This window comes from Sorex fumeus, unplaced genomic scaffold (assembly GCF_029834395.1).
Source record: "Sorex fumeus unplaced genomic scaffold, SorFum_2.1 ptg000043l, whole genome shotgun sequence".
NCBI lineage: Eukaryota > Metazoa > Chordata > Mammalia > Eulipotyphla > Soricidae > Sorex > Sorex fumeus.
In genome coordinates, this window is record NW_026606100.1 from 4923283 (window position 1) to 4942155 (window position 18873).

The 18873-nt window shown below is 41.1% G+C and overlaps 1 protein-coding gene across 2 annotated transcripts in view; it reads right to left on the minus strand.

Annotated features, from left to right (window-relative positions):
• CLTCL1 (clathrin heavy chain like 1) overlaps positions 1–18873 on the minus strand; it is an 86851-nt gene that overhangs the window by 56836 nt on the left and 11142 nt on the right. For both annotated transcript variants that reach the window (XR_008793390.1, XM_056120688.1), the window contains exons 2-5: positions 16039–16246; positions 11012–11280; positions 6000–6161; positions 2867–2980 (exon numbers count right to left, since the gene is read on the minus strand). Coding sequence is in view for 1 of the 2 variants with exons in the window: in XM_056120688.1 (XP_055976663.1) it covers positions 2867–2980; positions 6000–6161; positions 11012–11280; positions 16039–16246 (753 nt within the window). In the remaining variant the exon portion in view is untranslated. The remainder of the gene's footprint in view (positions 1–2866; positions 2981–5999; positions 6162–11011; positions 11281–16038; positions 16247–18873) is intronic.

Genomic DNA, 18873 nt, shown 5'->3' on the forward strand with positions numbered 1-18873 from the left:
AAGCTACCCGTGACGTACTTGATATGCCAAACACAGTAACAGGTCTCATGATGGAGACCTTACTGAGCCCGCTCAAGCAAATTGATGAACAACGGGAGGACCGTGATGTGATGTGATCCATCAGATAGAGGCTTAATATCCAGGATACAAAAGGGAAAAAACCTTCAACCCCATCAAAAAAATGGGGAGAAGAAACAAACTTCCTCAAAAAAAGAAATTCAAATGGCCAAAAGGCATATGAAGAAAATGCTCTACATTGCTAATCATCAGGGAGATGCAAATCAGAACAACAATGAGATATCATCTCATACCACAGAAACTGGCACATATAAAAAAGAATAAGAACAACCAGTGCTGGTGTGAATTTGGGGAAAAAGGGACTCATTCATTGTTCGTGGGAATGCCAACTGGTCCAGCCTTTTTTGGAAAACAACATGGACATTCCTCCCAAAACTAGAAATTGAGCTCCCATATTACCTAGCAATACCACTTCTGGGAATATATCCCAGAGATGCAAAAAAAAAAATACAGTAGAAATGACATCTTCACTTGCATGTTTACTGCAGCACTGTCCAATAGGCAGAATCTGAAAAAAACCGAAGTGCCCAAGGAATAGACAACTGGTTAAAGAAACTTTTCTACATAATGGAATACTATGTAGCTGTTAGATAAGATGAAATCATGAAATTTGCATATAAGTGGATGGACATGGAGAGTACCAGCCTAAGTGAAATTAGTCAGAAAGAGAGGGACAGAGGTAGAATGACTGCACTCATTTGTGGAATATAAAGTAACATAATGAGAGACTGACACCTAAGGACAGTAGAGGTAAGAGCCAGGAGGATCATGACTTGGAAGCTGGCCTCACATGCTGGGGGAAAAGACAGCTGGGATAGAAAAGGAACCACTATGTAAATGATGGTCGGAGGGATCGCTTGGGATGAGAGATGTGTGCTGAAAGTAGACTATGGACCAAACATGATGGTCTCTTAGTACCTGTATTGCAAACCATAACATCCAAAAGGAGAGAGAGTATAAGAGGGAATGTGCCTGCCAAGAGGCAGGAGGTGGGAAGGGGTGGGGGTGGCGAGAGGGATGCTGGGAACACTGGTGGTGGAGAATGGGCACTGGTGAAGGGATGGGTGCTTGATCATTGTATGACTGAAATGTAATCATGTAAAGTTTTTAAGTCTGCAACTGTATTTCAGCATGATTCAATAAAAACAAACAAATAAATAAAAAAGAGCTCAGTCTGTGAATATTTCAATAAACTTTCCATGTTTTCCCCATTTTAAGAATTTCACGAATGTCTGTCTGTGAATGGGGTTTCCTGATTTTTATAGGAGACATCAGCACTGCCAAGACTGAGTGGTTGGGATGACATGTGATATTTGACAAGGTGAAAGAGGGCATGAACATCATAGAAACCAAAGTGCTTTAGGTTTAGGAATAGCAAGACCAGCAATAAGATAATGATTTCCAACAGTGGATAAGTCTGCTAGATATGACTTTAATTTTACAATTTTTAAAAATTAAATCATAGTGAGATACAGTTACAAGGTTGTTCCTGATTGGTTTCAGTTATATAATGTTCCAACATCCATCCCTTCATCAGTGTACATTTCCTATCACCAGTGTCCCCAATTTCCCTCCCGCCCTTCCCCACTCCCTCACTTGCTTCTGTCCCTGTCCCTCTCTTTCTTTTTAAGCATTGTGGTTTACAATACAGATACGTGAAAGGTTATCATGTATATTCCTTTAGCTACTTTCAGCACTCAGTACTTGGGCAGAGTGTTTAACCACCAGACCATTCCTTCTGTAGTGCAGGAGAGTGACCTTTACCCCCACATACTTGAAATGTCCTATTCTCCTTGTGTTTTCCTTGCAGTTCTCTTGGTTCCCTATTTTCCTATCCCTCCTTAAAGTCTAGCTGGTTTTCAGAGTTTTTATGGTTACAAAATATAAAATAATAACTTTTATCAAAAGACTATTTTTTGTTTGTGGCTATAGGGAGTACTTTCTTTTCCATTCCTCCTGACAACAAGTATTTTTACAAGACAGAAGTAAACGGCAATTTCACTTTGGAGGAAAAAAACTGCATTCTTTGATGACGTGATGAAATTTAGCTTAAAGAAATGATCATAAGCACAGAATAAATAGTAAAGTCAACATACATCTGTAGTACATCTTTAAAAACAATTGGTTATGGGCAAGAGAGGTTATACAGAGAGTAAGACACTTGCCTTGCATGAAAGTGACCTAGATTTGATCCCCAGTATTATATATGGTCTCCAAAGCATCACAGGATTGATCCCTGAGTGCAGAGCCAAGAGTATGCCCTGAGCCCAACTGGGTGTAGCCCCAAAATAAAAAACAAAAAATTGGGGCTGAAGAGATAGTACAGAGGTTAGGGCATTTGCCTTGCACATGGCCAACCTGGGTTCCATCCTCTGCATCTCATAGGGTTCTCCAAGCACTGCCAGGTGTAATTCCTGAGTGCAAAGCTAGGAGTAATCAATCAGCATTGCTATCTGTTACCCGCCCCCCCAAGTTTATTCCATATAATATTCACAAAGACTATATAAAGACTTACAGAAAGACCTATAAGGTATTTTTAAAAAAGTGAAAAGGAGAATAGAGTAGGGACTGAAAAGAGAGCTCTCTTGGAAAACATTCTGTTCATAGAAAAGAGAAGCTCCCTATTACAAGTGAAAAAAATATGACCTAGAAGAAAAATCTCTGTATCAACTTCTTTGTGTTCTAATATATCTGTCCTGGCAACTTCTGAAGCACAGGAGATCTACTTTTCTACTTCATCTGACTTTCCTGAATCATTTAAACCAGTCAGTGAGCTGCACATTCATACCTGCATAGCTACTGGGAAATCAGTCTGAGCGTCAGGAGGGAAAAACACATCCACAGCTTTCTTTACAAAAGGCTGGTTTCCTGCTGCAGGCTGTCCAACTTCGATTATGTGTAACTAGAAAACAAAATCTAGGTCAATCCAAGTAAATATATTTCATAGTAGACTAATGCTGAGCAATGCACCATAGTAGAATCTTTAAGGGTAATAAAACTTACTTTGTAATAAAAGTTGTATTCAAACTAAACCAGATAAAACTCTATTGGGGTGCTCATATTATTATTATTTTGCTTGTTTTCTGGGAAACATCTTGCAGTGCTTACACCTTACTCCTGGCTCTGGACTCAGGGATCATTCCTAATGGGGCTCAGGGAACCATATGGGGTACTAGGGATCAAACCCATGATGGCTGCATGTAAGACAAGTGCCCTACCCACTGTATCTCTCTGGCCCCCATATTAGTATGGCAGAAAGAATCAATGCTAGGAGAGTTGAGACATTTAGTTATATCAGGTAGGGAAGTCACTTTCCTCACTGGGCTTCAGTGCCCATGAAATAAGTAGTTCAAACTAGGATCTGCTGTCTTTTCCAGTTCCATTTTTCTATTCTACTAGACAAGGATCAGGCAAACACTAGTCAAACAAATGACAAGATCTGATCATTAATGTCAAACTGACAAGAGAGATAAGCATGGCAAAGGCCTGAATATTTACAATATTATATTGTGGGGAATGGAGAGTGTAAGAACATTTTTGGGGGGTCACACCTAGCAGTACTCAAGAGCAACTACTAGCTTAGTGCTTGAGGGATCATGCAGTGCTGGGGATAGAATGTGAGGTTCCTCCATGTAAAACGTATGCTAAAATTCATTAATTTGATGGGGAAATGGGGTATAGGGAAAATATGCAAGAATCTCTGGAGAACTGGGAGGAATGAGTGTGGACAAAGGACATTCTTATGAATATGGACAAAAGTATGGACATTCTTAGCTTTAACAGAAAAATATCAAGTTTCTTTCAATTACTAAAAAAGGTAGAACATCTGAAATAAGGTTAGAAAAATTATGGGAAGTTGATCAAAGATATGAAACAGTTGGAGGGATAATTTAGTATAGGAGATGAATGAGTGTACACTTAATAGGACAATCTGGGTTTGACCTGGCAATGAGAAGGGTGAGGCAAGCAGAGGACAAACACTGAAAGATTGGCTAGAAGTGGGTAAGGCTAATGCAGTCAGAAAGAAAGGTTACATTATAGATTAATAAGGGAGATTTAAAGCCCTAGAACATAGATAGTAAAGTAAGTAAGTAAAGGCCCTCCCGTTGATCGTCGATTTGCTCGAGCGGGCCCAGTAACGTCTCCATTGGAGACTTTGTTGTTACTGTGTCTGGCATATCGAATACTCTCGGTAGCTTGCCGGGCTCTCCGAGAGGGGCAGAGGAATCGAACTCGGGTCGGCCATGTTGGCCGCGTGTAAGGCGAACGCCCTACCCGCTGTGCTATCGCTCCAGCCCTAGAACATAGACATTCTAGATAAATCGTAGTTTAGTAAAAGTCTATTTGACAGGTAAGGTGGGTCTGAAGACTTATAAATGGCTATTTCCTAATGGTTATTCCTAGATGGCAAGTTGTAATCAACTACAGATGTGAAACCCGGGGAACAGTTACAAGAATAAAACTGAGGCTTGCTCTTCAAACCTTTGTTATCCCTTGAACATGTATCTTGCTGGCTCGTCCTTATTTCTCTTTGCTAGCTTTTTCCACTCTGGAAAGCCCATTTTCTTTCCCTTTGCATCTAAGTTTTGCCTAATAGAAACTATTTTGTTTCACTGTCACTGTCCTCCCATTGTTCACTGATTTTGCTCGAGCAGGCCCAGGAACACTGTGAGACTTGTTACTGTGTTTGGCATATCAATTACGTCACTAAAGAATAAAAATGAAAAAAAATAAGGGCTGGAGAGATAATAGAACTGATAGGGCACTTATCTTACATGCAGCTGACCTAGGTTCAATCCCTGTGCACCAGGAGCAATTCCTAAGGGCAGAGCCAGAAGTAACCCCAGCGTATTCCCGGGTGTGGCCCCAAAATGAGTAATAATAATTATAATAATTAGTGGAATTCAAAAGATCAAAGTGTTTGAGTCAAAGCATCCAGTAAGACTAGAGTGAGGAAGTTTGGAAATTCTCAACTTATTAAGAACTACTCTTCTTTGAAAAACAGTTTGGAACTAATGACTAAGAGAAAATCATAATTTCAAGAAAATATTTGGAATTTTCAAGGAAATATATGGAAAGTATACTGGCATAAGGTTTTGTAGAAGCTCCAAGAAAGCAACACAACCCTGGTGGAACCCAGTTCTCCCCAACATCCCAACATCATGAGCTCTTAAGCCTCTATCCATACTTATCCAAGACAGCGCTGCAGCCCTTCTAAACAAATGCTGTTAATGCCCCCAAGTCTAATGAAACTCAACTTGCACCCAGGATACAACTTCTTCTTTCTGTAACTTTTCCTGGAACTCTGGCAGTCCTTGATATAAGAGCTATCCCACCTTGGATAAGAATGAGATGCAGTGGTTTTTATAGCATTCCAAATGGTGTCTGAGGGGTCAGTACAGTGAGGAGGGGGGTGGCCTTGTACACAGCTGGCCTGAGTTCGATTCCTGGCATCACATATGGTTCCCTGAGGATCACAAGGAGTGATTCCTGAGTGCATGGCCAGGAGTAACCCTTGAGCACCACCAGGCATGGCCCCCAAACAAATACAAAATCCCTGCCCCCACACACAAACTGGTTTCTGAGAGCAAAAACCATGCCTTGATTATTTCACAGTTTTAGTATCTATGCCAGACTGTCAAAGCAAATTTTAAGGAATAAGGAATCAGTTAATTATCAGCTGAATTCAGTTAAGTTTATATAACAGTTGGTTATAGCCCCAATATGTATATCAGGTGAGTTGTTCTGAAATTTCAAGGGCCATCATTTTCACAAGAAGTAACTACAGGCTATTCCCCATTCCAATTACAGGTTGGCTACAAAACATCAGTTAAGCAGCTACCAATTACACTTTCACAGTCTCCTATAAACTTGTATAGTTTGGTTTTCTGGGAGACTAAATAAGGTGGAGTAGATCTTACCTTGCCTCCTGTGGGATTTCGTACAGCAAAGCAGAAAAGGGTGGCAGGCTTCGCATTCCCCTCAGCCTTGAATTCTGCAAAAGCAGCAGCATGGCCTTCAATGGGTTGTGAAACCTTCCTATCCACAGAATAGAGCTGCATTGCCCCAACCACACGGTTTTGCTAAGAAAGGAGATTTTTCAGTAAAAGGAAAAGAGATCAAACAATTGTTAAGACAAACATGTCTAAAAGGAAAGTCTCATATAAAGATTTAAGTTCTATAATAAAGTATTTTTGCTATTAGAAGGTATGACATAAATGAATTTGATATGGAATAGGCTATCAACACTAGCCTCTAAAGTAGTAAAACAGATAAATGGTTTTCAACCATTTTGCAATCATGGACCAGCACCAATTAGTTGGCTAAGAATCACCAGTGGGGTTCTTCTGAGACCTCCTGAGCACAACTTGGGAGGTCCCTGTCTCCCCTTAAAAAGGAAGAGAATATAATTCAGCAATAAAGTCCAGGACTTTCATGTGTGAAGCCATGGGTTTAATCTCAGCAGAGCAAAAACAAAGGGAGATAGCGCAAAGGTTTATAGTGCATGCTTTGTATTTTGAAGTCCTGGGTCATGTTAGCGGCTATGCCTCACTTTGTGAGCCCTGGGTTCAACCCCCAAAACCATACACAAAAGAAAAGATAGGTAAAAGAATAGACTTTTAACCAAAAAAAGATAGACACACAAGCACATGACAAGAATCTCAGAATCATTAATCAACTAGAAAATTGCAAGTCACATTAGCAGTGAGGAATTACCCACTAAAATGTTGAAATAATCTTTTGTGTATGTGCCATGGGTTTGAACCCAAGATCTTACAAGCACAAGACATGTACTTCAGAACAACATCCCCTTTCATTGTTTATACTTTTGTTAAAAATTGTTAAAATTAGAGTATCTAATCTATGTAATGGAAATACTAAGACAAAATGAACTCTGGAAGAGCCGGAGAGATAGTAAAACTAGTAGCAGTGCTTGCCTTGCACACAGACCTGGGCTCAATCCCAAGCACCCCAATATAGTCCCCAAGTCTTCCAGGAGTGATCCCAGAGGGCGGAGCAGGGAGGGTGGGAGAGGAGACAGAGAGAGAGAGAGAGAAAGAGAGAGGGAGAGAAAGACAGACAGAGAAGGGAGGAGAGCAGGGAAGAGAGAGACGAAGAGGGAGAGACAAATTTATTCCGGGCCAGAAAACTATATGGTCTCCTGAGCATCACATGGAATAGCACCCGTGCTTGGGGCTAGAAATAGATCCCAAGCACCACTGGGTTTGGTCTAAAAAACGAAGAATAAAAAGGAGGGGCACTGGAAAGAAAGTATAGCAGGCTGGGCACTTGCACTGCATGTGCCAGACCTGATTCAATTCCTGGCACCCCACATGGTTCCCTGAGTTCTGCCAGGAGTGATGCCTGAGCACGGCCGGCTGTACCTCCTAACCGCCTCCTAAAAAAGATTAATGTGCTTCTTTTGTCGACTGGTTGTTTTTATTTTCTTTTCTTTTTAAATACTGTTTTTATTTTATTTTTTTGCTTTTTGGGTCACACCAGCGACGCACAGGGGTTACTCCTGGCTCTGCACTCTGGAATTACTCCTGGTGGTACTCGGGGACAATATGCGATGCTGGGAATTGAACCTGGGTTGGCCGTGTGCAAAGCAAATGCCCTACCCGCTGCGCTATCGCTTCAGCCCCTGACTAATTATTTTTAAATAATTATGTACTGTCAAGTATTACTTCATTTAGCTTCCTGATTATGAACAGATTAAGAACTGATGGTTCTTAATCAAATTTGGGAAGGTTGGTGCTACTAGTTCTTCACAGATTCTTTCTTCCCTTTTACACCTCTGGGACACCAATTATGGATATTTTGGTCCATCTGATTGCATTCCATAGATCTATGAAGTGATTTGGGGGCAGAAGGATAGAGGTCTTCCAAATGGTGCTCAGGAGGCCTAGAAACCCCACCAGTAATTCTTATTTAATTCTTACATAACAACTCTGAAAAAGACACTTCCTTTCCCTAGGTTTATTGTGCTACTTACCTTAGGCTTCTGAGATTACAACAAAGTCTCCAATGGAGATGTTACTGGGCCCGCTCGAGCAAATCGACACAACGTGAGGGCCTTTACCTTTACCTGAGATTATTCTATAAACCAACTAAGCAGGTGATTCAATGAAAGAACCCAAGAATGTTGGTGGAGGGATGGATGTTTGATCACTGTATGACTGAAACTTAATCATGAAAAGTTTGCAACTGTATTTCATGGTGATTCAATAATAAAAAATTTTAAAAAAAAGAGCCCAAGAATGTGATACTACTTGGGCCCTACATGGTGCTTTACCCACTGTACTAACACTCTGGCCCCCTAATATCTTTTTATTGAGTACAAACTGTTTCTTTGCATATCATAAATTTTTGTTGAAAACTATACATTTCTGGGCCTGAGAGATAGTTCAGGGGTTAAAGTACTTGCATGCAGAGGATCCTAGTTCAACCTCTAGCAACATTGCTGGATACAGCCCTGGAGTCTCCTGTGCACCACTGCAGTAGTCCAGGTGACCCGAGTACAAAGGGCCCTCACAGTGAATTGCTGGCCAATAACCACTGGGACAATCCTTGGGTCCCCCAAGCATGATTCAGAGGCTGCTCTCTAAAAAGAATTTTAAACTGTATACCTTAAAGGATACAACATAACAACTCTGAAAAAGACACTTCCTTTCCCTAGGTTTATTGTGCTACTTACCTTAGGCTTCTGAGATTACAGCAAAGTCTCCAATGGAGATGTTACTGGGCCCGCTGGAGCAAATCGACACAACGGGAGGGCCTTTACCTTTACCTGAGATTATTCTATAAAAATTATATTCTTTGTTAGATGAGATGATGAGCTTTACTAAACTTGGTGATCAGTTAATGATTTGAAAGAAACTCCTCGGGGCTGGAGTGATAGTACAGCGGGTAGGGTGTTTTCCTTGCACACAGCTGATCTGGGTTTGATCCCCAGAATCCCATACAGTCGCCAGAGCTTTGCCAGGTATAATTCCTGTGTGCAGACCCAGGGGTAACCCCTGTACATCACCAGGTGTGAACCAAAAAAAAACGAGGGGGAAAAAAAAGAAATTCCTTAAATAACTGAATTTCAGCCTTTACTTTGAGGTGTGTGTGTATATGTGTGTGCAGACATACATTCAGTGTTCCAGCTGTCTTAGTCTTTTGAAACTTCACATGCCTCTTGCAGAAAGCTTCAACGTTAGTCAGAGAAGAGCTGTCAAAACTTTTTTTTCTTTTTTTGGGGGGTCACACCGGCGATGCATAGGGGTTACTACTGGCTCTTCACTCAGGACTTATTCCTGGAGGTGCTCCGTGGACCATACGGGATGCTAGGAATCGAACCCGGGTTGGCCCCGTGTGCAAGGAAAAAGTCCTACCTGCTGTGCTATCGCTCCAGCCCAGATTCCCAAGAATATCTTCACATTTTTTTCCTTATAATTTTTAATTAGAATTTTGAAAGTTTTTTTCTTTTTGGGTCACACCTGGCGATGCACAGGGTTTACTCCTGGCTCATGCACTCAGGAATTACTCCTGGCGGTGCTCAGGGGACCATATGGGACGCTGGGAATCGAACCCGGGTCGGCTAAGTGCAAGACAAATGCCCTACCAACTGTACTATCACTCCAGCCCCTAGAATTTTGAAAGTTTTTTAAAAAATGTTTAAGCTTCTTTAAAGATTGATATCTCAAGCAGCCACAGCAGCTGATAGTTTGTCATGAGTATCCCAGGATATAATCATATACAAATGAACAAGATGGAGTAGATGTGGCGGGTACCAACCATAGTGATGGTCTTAGACTCTCCAAAAGATCACTGTCTTCCATTCCTGTGTCTTTCAGAGTTTCCTCCCCAAGTGTACATTGATAGCTGGCAAATTCAGCTTACAGGTCTCCTCTGTAAAGGCTTTCCTTGATATTTTGGGTTGTTTTGGGCAACAGAGAGCAGGGCTTGTGGGCTGTTTCTGGCACTGCTCAGGGAACCATGCAAAGCATGTACTCCAGCCCACTGAGCTATCCTCTTTATTTGGTCTTTCCTTGACTTATGATACTCTCTCCATGGCTCCCATTATACTCTTCAAATATTTGACATTCATTAAGTGAATGTTTTGTTTTGTTTTGGGGCCACAACTGACAATGCTCAGAGTAACTCCTGCCGCTGCACTCAAGAATTATTCCTGGCAGTGGTTGGGGACCATATGGGATGCTGGGGATCAAACCCAAGAGGTTTGCATGCAAGGCAAGTGCCCTATCTTCTGTACTATCTTTCCAATAGTCAGGTTTGATTAATAAATTTCTATAATGCTAGTGCCAAATATCCTGTAATATTCAATTATCTAGTGACTGAATCAGCCAGGATAAATAAAAAGGGGAAGAAGTCAAAAAGTATTGCTTTCATTATAAAGAGACATGGGTTAGTAATACCCCACTAAGCCCTTAAAATCTAGCCTCCAAACTTCTTTTTTATAAAACTAAAAATTCCAAGCTGCTCTACAAAATTTCTCAAAAAAATAACACTGTACTAGAAATGATTTAAGTATAAACACAACAATCTGATGCAATACAGTAGTTAATAGTCCAGATCAAAATTAGAATTTTTTTTTTTGCTTCGCTTTTTTGGGCTACACTCAGCATGTTCAGGGGTTACTCCTGGTGGGCTTGTGGGACCATATGGGATGCTAGAGATCAAACCTGGGTTGGCTAAATGCAAGGCAAATGCCCCTACCCACTATATTATCGCTCTGGCCCCTGAGTTAGAACCCTTATTTGATCCAAAGTTTTCATTTTTTTGTAACAATCTCTTTCAGTTACCAATTTCAGCAACATATTTCTTTCATTCCTGTGCCTATTTTTTCTGCTTCACATCTATACCAACTTTTAATATTAGACTTGTGAATTCTGTCACAGGACCCTGACAGCAGCCAAAAGCTTACCTGTGCTGAGATGCCAACAAGGACCAACCACTTCTGGTACTCATCAGTCCGGTAGTGGATCATCTGGCATCCTGCAAGACTGGCATGTCTATCAAACATCTTGATAGGCTGTGAGTCAGCTTCCATACTCCAGTGGTAGACAGCGGTCTCAGTAACCAGGGCTACAGTGTTCACAGAGACCCATTTCCAGAAAATCACCTCTTCTGCCAGAGTATGAGCCTTCATTTTATTCTTCATCTCAATACTAAAGATTTGAAGTGTCTTCCCAGCTAGTTATTGATGTAATAAGATTAAAAAAATAAAGAACCTTAAATTCAAATTCTTACACTCTTTATATCTGAATCTTTGAATATTACTTTTTTTTTTTTGCTTTTTGGGTCACACCCAGTGATGCTCAGGGGTTACTCCTGGCTACGTACTCAGGAATTACTCCTGGCAGCGCTCAGGGGACCATATGAGATGCTGAGGATCAATTCCAAGTTGGCTGCAAGGCAAACGCCCTACCTGCTGTACCACTACACCATCACTTTAGCCCTTGATATTACTTTTAAGTTGTAGCACTGCACTGTAGCACTGTCCTCCTGTTGTTCATCGATTTGAGTGGCCCCAGTAACGTCTCCATCACGAGACTTGTTGTTACTGTGTTTGGCATATTGAATACGTCACAGGTAGCTTGCCAGGCTTTGCAGCGTGGGCAAGATAATCTCAGTAGCTTGCTGGGCTCTCCGAGAAGGGTGAAGGAATTGAACCCAGCTCGGCCAGGCCAGCTGCGTGCAAGGCAAATGCCCTACCGCTCTGCTAGTGCTCCATAACATATGAGAATTTCCCCAGGTAAGCAGCTGTGAGCTAAGAGCTAGGTGTAGGGTCTGACCATAGCTCCTTATAACACAGAAAGGCCTGAAGAATGAAGGTTTGGCTAATTTTTGATTGAAGATGATTCTCTGCAGCACTGTGGTTGGTCTCTGCCAAAACCCCCCAGAAAACAGGATTTAAGTTGTAATTCTGGCTAATATGGCTAGTAAGCATATGAAATGTGCTTCAATAAGACATTTCAGTTATTAAATGTTTACATCTATTTAACTTAAATTTAAACAGTAATACATGGCTAGAGTCCAATAAGACAATGCAGTCTTAGACAAAGGGCTCTAGCATCATCTCTGACTAAAGACCTATTTTTGCAGGTCCAATAGTTTAGTGAGTAGGATAATATTGATATCTATGACACTGATATCTAGGATGATTAAGATATTTTAAGATATATTAAGATAAAATACAACTTTCCTCTAAGATCAGAAGCAAGAAGAGTATTTCTCTCACCACTTCTATTTGACATTGCATTAGACTTCCTAACCAGGCCAATATGCAAAAATGAAAAGATATAAAGACCAAAAATATCAGAAATAAACTGTCCCTTGGGGGTATGGTGCCGCCAGCAGGTCAATCTGTACCTGTGAGGTGAGTGCATCAGCAGCCTGAGGGTAATGTCAGATTTTCAGATACCCCAAAATTGCTGCTGTGCCTTTGGCCAGACCCCAAAATCTTGGGGCAAAGTTTACCAAGAAAGTAAACAGCCAAAAGTTAGGTATGTGGGAGACACACCCACAAACCACCTCCGGCTCAGCTATATAATTGGAGGCATGGCCTCTTTGGTTCCTGATCAAACTGCTAAATGGCCATGATTCCAGAGACTCAAACGAATCTCAGAACCCAAAGGCTTTTGGCAGAAATGCATCCTGTTCCTGCAGTAGGTTACTGGCGCTGGGCCACTCCAGGTAGGAATAGGTTTCATTCCTTGGCCTACTCCCCCTGGAGGCTTGGTGACCACCATCCTCCAGAGGCCACTGGACAGCCAGGTTTGGGCCTGCAGTGACGAGACACACGGGGCCTCACAAGATGGGGGTGGAGCCGACCCTTTTATCCCCATCCCAACAAGACCCCAAGTCGCTGCCTACAAACAGCCTCTCTGGCTCCTGATCAAGCTGATTAATGGCCATGATCCCGGAGACTCAGAAACAAATCTCAAAACCCAGCGGCTTTTGGCAGAAATGCATCTGGACCACATACAAGGTGGCCACTGGCTCAGAGCTTATTGGAAAGCCAGGTATGAGCCAGCGGTGTCAGGGCAACTGCAGTCTCATGGGAAGGGCGGCGGTACTGGCTCGTCCTTCACACCCTACCGAGGTCACGAGTTGCCCCCCACGAGCGGCTCTCTGGCACGGCTATGGCTCCAGAGACAAAATGATTTAATCCAGAGCCCGGCAGCTTGCGGCAGAAAAGTGAATGGACCATGCATTAAACTACAGCGCCATGCCTCCCCGGGAGGGAAAGGGTGTTGCTCCCTTCCGCCTTTTTCCCTCCTGGCAGCAAGGTGGCTGCCGTCTCAGAGCTTATAGGAAAGCCAGGTATGAGTAGGCGGTGAGGGGGCAACTGCAGTCTCATGGGAAGAGGGGGGTGGTACCAGCTTGTCCTTCATGCCCTACCGAGGTCACGAGTTGCCCCCCACGAGAGGCTCTCCGGCACAGCCATAAACACCAGACACACAGAAACCAATCTCGTAATTATTTGGCTCTTTGCAGAAATCCAAAATCGTGGCCACATGACATTATATGATTCTCATAACCAGCTATAGAAAACAAAGTATTTCACAATGCCTTTTCCGCAATTCTGATTGTTGGGGGGAAATTCTAAACAATAATGGTGCATCTTTTGTCGAAATAATGAATGTAATAAATGTAGAGAAGAGTTAAGTAGAAATCATCTGCCTCACAGGCATTGGGAGGGGTGGGAGGGGGGTATACTGGGGTTCTTGGTGGTGAAAAATGAGTACTGGTGAAGGGAAAGGTGTTTGATCATTGTATGACCGAGACTTAAACCTGAAAACTTCACATAGTGATTCAATAAATAAATATAAGAAAAATAAATAAAATTATGGAAAAAAAGTAAGGTGGAGTTCATGCCCAATTCAATCAGCTAATCAGTGGTTGAATAAATAGCAGTACTCCTACATAAAAAAAAATAAACTGCCTTTATTCAGAGACAACATAATCTTCTTGAAGGAAATCCTGATACATGTGCTGACCTGAGTTCAACCCCTGGCACTGAATGGCCTCCTGGGCATCTCCAAGTGTAGCACTGGCAGCCCTGGAACACCACAAGGTCTGAAAAGCACCACACCTTAGGACCTCCAACTGAACTGCTAGTTGTGTTGATTGAGTAGCACAGCAATGGCTCCCAGAACCCCTGAATATTGTTTAATAGGTTCCCCCAAACATATGAAAGAATAAAAATAATTCACCTAAATACAAGAGAAAACACAGTAATGAAGACTATGAGACAAAAAGCTCTAAAGTATACAGAAAACAAATCATAAAATTATTCTTATCAGTAAATATATTATTAAATTTAAATGAATTAGTATTAAATGTAAATGAAGAGGTAGTACAGCAGGTAAGGTGTTTGCCTCGCATGTGGCAGACCTGGGTTTGATCCTCAACATCCCATATGGTTTTCCAAGTATGGTCAGGAGTAATTCTTAGTATAGAGCCAGGAGTAACCCCTGGCCATCACCATGTGTGGTCCAAAACCCAGAAAAAAAATTAAAAATGTATTAAACTTCACAATTAAAAGACTGAGACTGGCAGAAAGGCTATAAAAACATGACCTAACTATATGTTGTATACAAGAGTGTGAGCTCAAACTGTGGGCACATGATACATGCGTTCAGTGGCCAAGAGTCACCTCCCCACCCCTGCTGGCCAATGGCAATGGGCAAATGAAGGAACAAGGAAATTAAGGAATGGGGCCACAGGCTTGTTGGTAATCAGTGATCCTTTTTTTCATCCTTAATCTCTCTTACAGTGTAGTTATATAGAAATCAAGAAGGTGGGAGTACACATAGGTGGGCTTGAACATTATCATAAACAGATGTAAAACTCTTCCTTCAGGGGAAGTTTTTCAAGGAGATAAACTCAAGGACAAAATCTCATCACATCCAGGTGTGACCCAAAAAGGAAAAAAAAAAGGTTGGCTCTTCCTGGTGACATCTTGCTATTTATTCCAGACTACAATCCTCAGGCCAGGTTAGTCTTTCCTAATCCCAGCAGGGTCCATCCGTTACTTCTTTTTAGGTCATGACAATTTGTTCCATGACCATGATCTTAACTTATTATACTGCTTATAGTGCTTAGCTTGTCCCTTTTCAATGCAAGGGTAGCTTACAGCTTTTCCTGGGTCCATGCAATCCCTCAATGGGATCCTCCTTTTGGGGGTTTTAGAAAGAAATGGCAACTGAGGCTTAAGTCAAGTAAATATGATGAATGCCCAGGAGAAAATATTATTTGGAGTCAGTTAACTCCCACGTAGCATCAACTGTCTTCCTGTGTCTATACAAAAAGGACATTGATAAGCCATGCAAAGGACAAGGAGGAAAGAGAAAAGTTATATAGGATTATTTGTGCCTGATGGAATTGGTGTGTCTCAGGAGCACTGTGGTGGGAGCAATTCAATAAATCTGAGCTCCCTGCAGGAGGGGCAAGGTCATACCAATGTTACCCAATACAAGAAGCTCACTTTAGATCCAATCACAGAAAATAAAATTGTAAGGATAGAAAAGTATATTTCATGTAAATAGTAAACAAAAGAGACTGGGGGAAGTGCAGGGTCAGAGGTCAGAGAGAAATTAGTGCCTCCTATGAGAGTATATAAAAGACAGGTCTCACTAAAGCTTTTATTTTTATTTATTTTTTTGGGTCACACCCAGCGATTCACAGGGGCTACTCCTGGCTCTGCTCTCAGGAATTATCCATGGCGATACTCAGGGGCCCATATGGGATGCTGGGAATCGAACCTGGGTTGGCCGCATGCAAGGCAAATGCCCTACCTGCTGTGCTATTGCTACAGCCCCTCACTAAAGCTTTTAAATGAATATTATGACGTTACTGATAACTTGTCTAATAACAAAAAAAATAAAATAAAATGAAGTAAATTCCTTTGTTAAATTTTCTTTGTGAAAATTCCATCAGACTTACCTTTCAGAGCTATCACCTTAGAGGCCGGATTCATGATGGCACTTTCTGCAGAGATGGGCCATCTAATTGATGCCATTGGATCACTCACATCAATAATCACTACGTGCGCCTGCTCACCGACTTTCTCTTGAACACATATAAACTTATCTGATTCCATAGTCAGTGTGCTGAATCCAATATTATCTGGATTAATTCCAAGGTCTTGGAGCTAAACAGAAAACAAACATTTAGTTAAAGTATGCTTTGTTTTTATCTCTGAAAGATTAGCTCTAGCCCATTATTTAGCAAAGTCTAAGAGAAGGAAAAGTTTGTATTTGAAAAAAATTAAAATTAAACGAATATTCAAAATTAATGCTGATTTTCTATGTCTTTTTATTTATTTTTTTTGGACCATACTCTACAGTGATCGAAAATTATTCCTGGCTGTATGATCAGGCATCACTTCTGGTACTGTTCAGGGGACCATATGTAGTGCCAGATATTGAACCTGGGTCGGCCATAAGCAAGTCTAATACCCTGCCCCCTGTACTATCTCTCTGACCCCTACCCCTTTCTTTTTGGCCACACCCGGTGATGATAGGAGATCACTCTTGGTTCTGTGCTAAGAGATCATTACTGGAGGTGCTCAGGGGACAATATGGGGTGTCAGAGATCAAATTCAGTTTAACCATATGCAAGATTAAGTACCTTAATCAATATATTATATCCCTGTCTCTCTTGTCTTTTATAGGTAGAGCCAACATAGCAACAAAAGTCTGTGAGTCAACTCTCAAGAAGTCTATAATCTGCAGGCCCGATAAGGTTACCCAAGAATAAGGATAAGGATAATGGCTGGAGTGATAGCTTAAAGGTACAGTGTGTATGTTTTGCATGCAGAGGACCTGGTTCAGTCATAAGCACGCATGTTCCCCTGAGCACCACCGGGAACAGTTCCCAAGCAACACTAGTTATGGTTCAACACCCACCCAAATAGGGATAAGGATAATACTAGAGAGCAGAAAAGATGAGTGACAGAGAAGAGGGAGTGGGTAAAGGAACCCATAGAAGAAAAACATCAAAGGCATTGCAGTAAAGTCCAGAATCGGGGAGAACCTGGACAAAACGGATTTTAGACAGAAGGTGGGGGACATTGGAGGAAAAATAACAAACACAAAAAACTAGATTTTCCAAAAAGTAGGAAACAGCAAAGATTAGCCAAGAGTTTCTTTATTTTCCTACCTAGCATAAAATCTAACTCTAATTCAAATTTATTCATTTATATTTTATTGAATCACTGTGAGATACAGTTTCAAAGCTTTCATGTTTGTGTTTCAGTCACGAAATGATTGAACACCCATCCCTTCACCAGTGCACATCTTCCACCACCAATATCCCCAGTACCCCCCCATCCCAATCTTCCCCTTGCCTCTAGGCAAACAATTTTCCCCATACTCTCTACTTTGGGGCATTATGGCTTGCAATAAGATACTGAGAGGCTATCATGTTTGGTCCTTTATCTACTTTCAGCACACACCTCTCATCTCAAACGAACCCTCCAACCAACATTGACTTAGTGATCCCTTCTCTATTCCAGCTGCCTTCTCCCCCAGCTCATGAGGCAGACTTCCACCTATGGAGCAATATTAGTGTCTACTAGGCTGGGGTCAAAGAAAATACAGAACTCTACAAAAGTAACTTTTACATAAAAAAATACCAAATACTACTGAGTACTATTTATGCAGAGAGTCCCAGAGAAGTGATATGCCCAAACTTAAGGATTTATTTATTTATTTTCATTATTTAGTAGAACTAAGACTAAGGATTCCTGGTATAACTTCTGATAGATAACTTAGTTATGCAAATGAGAATTTATTTTTAATTTTGGCACTGGTAAGGAGCTTAGTGTCTCAAGCATGCAAAGACTATGCTTTATGATTTTTATGCTTTATGCTTTAACTATGCTGAGTTAAAGTCCCAGTTATAGGTTTAAAACAGTCTGTATAAGGGAAAAGTTCATCAAAAGTAGGTAAGACATTATCTAATGATCCTCTTTCTGCTCTCAAGTCCTACAATTAAACAAATAAAAAATCAAAATTTGATACTGAGGAAAACATAAAAAGAAATTACTCATCTGACATTCCTGTGGTTTCTATATTTAAGGGACTTAGGAATAGCATTCTGAGAGAACTGCAGCTGTGTTTATTTATACAGAACTGCTGGTGAAAACAATTCCCTATATCAATGAACCAAGAACACTGGTTTAACTGAACACCTATGTTTTCATAATTCAATGCCTCTGAAGATGGCCCTACTTCCATCTGAACCTATCTGTTTCCCAGGTTTACGCACCAACTTGCTCCAGTAATGAGTCTAAGACATGGAGGTTATATAAATAACAGATTCTTTGCTTTACACAGTCAGTTCTAATCAGCAGCTTAATATTTCAAGCCTACCAACAAACTTTTCCTAGTTTAAAAAGGGATACTTGGAACCAAGGGCCTATGAAAAATGATAATCATAAAATCTTCTCCAGAACTTTTTAGAACTAAATTTCTAGAATGAGGTTATTCCAGGGTACTTAAATAACTATATTTATACAGTGCTTTACAGACCCTCTCTCACATTACGCTACTGCAGGTAATCTGTATTTTAAAACCAATGCATAAGACCCTATATTTATCCCTGTTAAATGTCAACTAGTTTGGATTTAAGCCTGTCAAGATCTATTTGGATTCTAATTTTGTCACTGAACTTTGCTATTTTAGATCAGTGGCGTCCTTCTTAAGCCAGTCAAGAATGATAGAAAGCTCTTCCTGGCATGATGGCCACCAGCAAGCTTCAATCACAGGAAGAGGA